At 41.6% G+C, this 5,902-nt stretch overlaps 1 protein-coding gene across 1 annotated transcript; it reads right to left on the bottom strand.

Moving 5' to 3' along the window:
• Positions 1–4,722: 4,722 nt before the first annotated feature.
• Positions 4,723–5,658, bottom strand: LOC128572448 (olfactory receptor 2L13-like). Its single transcript, XM_053572513.1, has one exon. The coding sequence runs from the start codon at positions 5,656–5,658 to the stop codon at positions 4,723–4,725; it is 936 nt and encodes a 311-aa protein (XP_053428488.1).
• Between the last annotated feature and the right edge of the window lie 244 nt (positions 5,659–5,902).

Raw genomic sequence — 5,902 nt, 5'->3', positions numbered from 1 at the left:
GTAACTATTTCTCTGGGTTGAAGTCTCAGCTGTGGAGAAATATCAACAATTAAGTCACCCCGTCCCCCACAGGCAACAATTGGAAAAGGCAAATGAAACCTTCGTACAACCACACACCCAGGTCACCACCTGAATAGTCCTCCTGCGATTGGCTGAGTTCAAAAGGTCCAAATCAATTCTGTCATTCAGCACCTGTCTCAGATGAGAGAGTTTAAAAGGTCTCTGGCAAATGGATCACAGGGGTCTGGTGACTACTCTGATATTGCTTGCTCCAGTGCTGGATGGAGTGGGGAGGAGCCACCCAGCAAATAGATCAGTCTAGGAAGTTTGATGCCTCATTCTTTACCTTGCACCTCTGTCACACCCAGTCACTGATAGCCCTGCAGCTGGCTGACCCAGTTGCCTGTAGTGAACAGATACTCCAGGGGTTTGCACCTGCCTGAACAAGGAAATCTATTTCTGCTCAGCCAGACTGCTACGCTCTGCCTCTGTCTAGCAGGAGGAGGTGAGGCCTGACAACCTCGGGTGCTTGATGGAGGCTGGGGGGTGTTCACTCAGTTCCAGCCCTGCCCCTGATTGATGTTACTGACAGAACAGAACAGAACAACTTTGTGGGAATTTGTTTCTGTTCCTGCTAAATTCCCCTGCAGAAGAGAAGCTGTTTTGAATTCCCAGAGCCTGTGCCTCAGACCCTGTCTTTGCTCCTGCAGGTTTGTATTCAGTTACCTGTCAGTTCTATCCTGCTGCCTTTCTTTTTCGATAGGCTGATGATCTCCTGAGGGCCAGGTGCATCTTAGGCTCAGTAAAGCGGTCCTCTGGGTCAGCCCTGCCCTGGGAACTTCTCAGGTCTGCGAGGGCGTTTCTAGTGCTTGCGCTCCACCCAGGTCGGTATCGCCTCAGGCAAATCCTTTATTCCCGGGGCCTGTGTTTCCATCCCAGATCTGTTCTGTGGTGGTTGCCACCTGAGTAGATGCCTGGCCTTCTCTGGTTGCCCAGGGAGACAGGGGGTGTGGCTTCAGAATATCTGGGTGTGAGCTGTGTTGTTGCTAAAGGACAGCTGTTGCTGTGCGCCTCAGGACACTGTTGCTCTGGTGTGGTTCTCTCTCAGCCGACCGTCCTCTCCTTGTTCCCATGCCCCAGAGTCAGCACTGACCAGCTGCAGTTTAGGCACTGTCCACACCCCTCGAGATATCACCCAAGAATATGGACTCCTGGGGGATAGGCCTCCATACCTCAGAGTGAGAGTGGAGGGGAGTGCTGGGAACTCAGAATTGCAGGTAGAGAATATATACAGTTCTACACAGTTTTATGTCTGGCAGGAGAACACCATGGCACCCTAGTAGGAGAGGTAGGTCCAGTTTTTAGAGGGTATCTCCCGTGGATTGTAGTGGGAGGACCTTTGAACTCTGCTCATTTGTTTGTGGGGCACTCTGCGCTGTTCTCATGGGGGGCGGGGACTCCTGTCTGCTTGGTGATGGATTTTGTTACTTTTGTTTGTATCCTTGTGGTCTCAGTTTGTCTCAGTGGGGTAGATGTGCATTCTTAAGCCTTCTCTCTTATTGAAGCTCAAATCCACCAAGTTACCTGCAAAATTTCTGTCCTTTAACTCTCCTTCTGGACGGGAGCCTCTGTGGAGAGCAGGCTTCAGTCAGTCATCTTGTCTCTGCCCCCCTGTTGTCACATTGTACCCCCGATTGCACTAATGTACACAGCTATGATTTAACAACAAAATAAATAAATTAATTAAAAAAATATTTTGATGTAGCAATTGTCTGATTCCTTTTCTGATTCTATTTATGTTCGTTCATTCTTTATGAGGATTTTGTTTCTAGTCCTTATCTTAAACATTGTTCTGTTTATTAAATTTTAAGCTTTTTAATTTTGTGAAAGCAAAACAATGGAAACCTAATAAATACATGTATATGTAAAAATAAAAAAACGAAAAAAATTTAAAAATATGGGATAGACACTTCTCAAAAGAAGACACACAGATGATCAACAGATGTACTAAGAAAAAATGCTCATCATCACTGATCAGGAAAATGCAAATTAAAACTGCAACGAGTTATTGCCTCAAAACTGTCAGAACAGCTCTTATAAAAAAAAATATATATATATAGATATATGGCAAGTGTTGGTAAAGGTGTGGAGGAAACAGAACCCTTGCATACTGTTGGTGGGAATTAAGGTTAGTACAGCTATTATGAAAAACAATATGGAAGTTCCTCAGGAAGCTAAAAATGGAATGACCATATGATCCAGTCATCCCATTTCTGAATACACAGTGTATATCCAAAGGAATTGGCATCAGTAGCCAAAGAGGTATGTGCACTTCCATGTACATTGCAGCATTATTCACAACAGTTAAGATAAGAAGGCAACCTATATGTCCATCCTCAGATAAATGGATATAAAAAATGTGGTATTTCTACACTATGGAGTACTACTCAGCCTTCAAAATGGGGGGGTGGGGATCTTGTGATTTGTGTGAATATGGATTAGCCTGAAGGACATCATGCTAAATAAAATAAACCAGGCACAGAAAGACAAGGTATACTCCAGGGAAATAACACAAATGATAATACATGGGTTATATGTTAAGTTTGAAATGGATTAAAGTCTTGAAAACAAAGAGATATTAGGAAGCCTTGGAAAGATATTGAGAGAGGAACTTGAGCAATGAATGGATGGGACTGATTCCTCTGAGACTTCTTTCTTTTTTCCATAAACACCAGAACCCCTACATATACCTATTTATAGAGAAAGTTGAGGTAACTTAAGTGTATTAGTAAAACAAGAGTAGTCAAAGTCCCATTAAACGTGACAACCAAGTATATCAGCGTAGACCTGGGCAAGGTCACAATTATAATTCACATGTTGCTGGTAAAACTGTAAGCCTCTGATTCTACTTTATGTTTTGCATGTTATAGCTATCCAGTCATTGTTTCCCTACTTTTTTTTTTATAATAAAGTGTGAAATTTATTTCACAGGTGATATTTCAGGTGATATTTTTTCTTTTTTTTTTTTATTAAATCATAGCTGTGTACATTGATATGATCATGGGGCATCATTACCTTTAAGTAAATAACTTCTTTAAGTATAAATAATGTCATTGAGATTATTTAAATATGTCATTTTATTAACTTGCATATAGAAATGAATGTGGATTATTCTCATATTATTATTCAGGTTATTTAATCTCAATATTTTAATTGAAATAAGAAAAAGAGAAGCCAAATAGCTCTCTCTGCATAGTGTCATAAAAAATTAAAATGAAATCCAGATGTTAATTACCATCAAGATGCATATGCTAGCCTAGGTGCTGTGGTTCGGCCTGTGATCCCAGCACTCTGTGAGGCTGAGGTGGGTGGATTGCTTGAGCTCAGGTGTTCAAGACCAGTCTCAGCCAAGAATGAGACCCCATCTCTAAAATATAGTCTGGCATTGTTGATGTTGCCTGCAAGTCCCAGCTACTTGGAAGGCTGAGGTAAGAGATTCGCCTGAAGAATTTGAGGTTGCTGTGAGCTGTGACATCACCGCACTCTATGGAAAGGAAGGGAAAAGAGGAAGCAGCAAAGGGCAACAAAGTGAGACTGTCTCAAAAAAAAAAGGGCAAAAAGGATATACATGCTAAAAATCAGCAGAACAGATCAACAAACTTACAGACACCACTTTAACATGCTCATTTTGCTTGCTGCTTCTCATCGACATCATATGCACCACAAGTATATTTCCATACACCGCAGCACACATATGGAAGGTCTGAAAACATTTTACTGGCTGCTGTTAGGCTGTGCTAACACTGTAGACCAGTGGTTTTTACCTGCTGTGCCATGAGAGAATCTTAACTGTGCTGCAAAAAAATTTAACGATTATTTATTGAATTATTTTTGAAAGAAATTCCAAGCACATTAAGTATAACCTTTAAAATTTTTTTGATCAATATAATTTAAGTGTGCAATGAAAATTTAACTCTAGGTTTAAGTGTGCCATGAGATAAAAAAGGGTGAAAAACACTGCCAAAGACACCAGCCCCATGTAGCTATTGGGCACTTGAATTGTGTATAGTCCCATTTGCAGTGTACTCTCTAAATAAACACAAGACTTTGAAGGCTTAGAATGAAAACAGAGTAAAAGATTGCACTAATGATCTTACGTTAATTACATGTAGAAATTATGTCAGTATGAGTATAAATATTATTACAGTAATAATAATATACATGCAAACATGTAATATCTTAAAATAATAACTATATGATTAATGTAATGTTAATGTTAATATTGATAATGTGTGTTAAATAAATGTATAATGTAAGTTAATTTTTACTGGTTTAATGTGACTACTGCAAATTTTTTCTTTTTAGACAGAGCCCCAAGCTGTTGCCCTGGTTAGAGTGCTGTGGCGTCCCAGCTCACAGCAACCTCCAACTCCTGGGCTTAAGCGATTCTCTTGTCTCACCCTTCCAACTACCTTGGGACTCAGGCACCAACTACAACACCCAGCTATTTTTTGGTTGTAGTTGTCATTGTTGTTTGGCAGGCCCAGGCTGGATTCGAACCTGCCAGCTATGGTGTATGTGGCTGGCGCTTTAGCTGCTTGAGCTACAGGTGCTGAGCTGACAGGAAATTTTTAAATTATATCTCTATTGGACTGTTATAGGGTGTTCTAATCAACATGTAAAAGGGAAGTATAGAAAGGGATGTAGGGACAGCCATAATCATTATTTTAGAGAAGAGAATTTCTCAAACGCTCTTGTCATGGCCCCCAGGACTTCCTTATTTCTCAGGCTATAGATAATGGGATTGAGCATAGGCGTAAGGGTGGTGTAGAAGACTGCCAGGATCTTATCTTCTGCAGGTGAGCGGAGATTCCTGGGCCGAAGATAGGTGCAGACAAAAGGTATATAGTAAAAAGTGACTACTGTTAAATGTGTTGAACAGGTGGTGAAGGCCTTTTTTCTCCCCTCCTTTGAGTGCATATGGTAGATAACAAACAGGACCCGGCCATAGGAAGCAGTGATACCAAGGAAAGGAAGAAGGAGAAAGAGGGTAGCACTCACAAAAACCATGTACTCATAAACCCAAGTATCCATACAGGCAAGAGGCAACATGGCTGGGACATCACAGAAGAAGTGATCAATAGCCCTCGACCGACAGTAAGGAATATGGAGGGCATAGACTGTGTGTGCCAAGGAGTTGAGGGACCCCAATGTCCAAGATCCTATGATCATCTTCACACACGTCCTTGTACCCATGCGGCTGGGATAATGGAGAGGGTGGCAGATGGCCACATAGCGGTCATAAGCCATGGAGGCCAGGAGTAAGCCTTCAGAACCAGCCATGGTCACGAAGAAGAAGATTTGCACACCACATCCCAGGAAGGAGATGCCTTTCTGGCTTGAGAGGAAGTTGAAAGCCACCTTGGGGACAGTAGTGGAGATGTACATCAGGTCCATGAGGGAGAGCTGGCTGAGGAGAAGGTACATCGGCTTGTGGAGGCGGGAATCCATGCGAATGAGGTGAATCATGACCAGGTTACCCACAGAGGCAAAGATGAATACAAGGATGATAAGGAATAAGAGAAGGTGGCCAATTTGATTCAGGGGAAATAGCCCCAACAAAATGAAGTCACTTGAAGTATGATTCCATTTCTCCATGAACACTGACTGCTTGAACTTCCTTGAAAAACAAACACATAAACAAACAAACAACAACAAAGAAAAAAATGAACAAAGCACAAAACATAAAGAAACAGGAGAATGAAAAGGAGCTCACTTTATCATAGAATAAATTGCTTTTCCTGTAAAACTGCTGCTTCTGAGTCAGTTTAAATATCTGAACTGAATGTCCCCTTTCTAGTTGTATCTGGTAAACATCTCAGCAAAGGTGTAAGTGTGGTCT

The sequence above is a fragment of the Nycticebus coucang genome, chromosome 20 (genome assembly GCF_027406575.1).
Source record: "Nycticebus coucang isolate mNycCou1 chromosome 20, mNycCou1.pri, whole genome shotgun sequence".
NCBI lineage: Eukaryota > Metazoa > Chordata > Mammalia > Primates > Lorisidae > Nycticebus > Nycticebus coucang.
The sequence above is the reverse complement of the archived record's forward strand: the minus strand, read 5'-3'. Positions and strand labels throughout refer to the sequence as shown.

Coding starts and splice junctions, on each gene's coding strand:
- LOC128572448 (XM_053572513.1), bottom strand. CDS start 5,658: ATGGAGAAATGGAATCATACTTCAAGTGACTTCATTTTGTTGGGGCTA.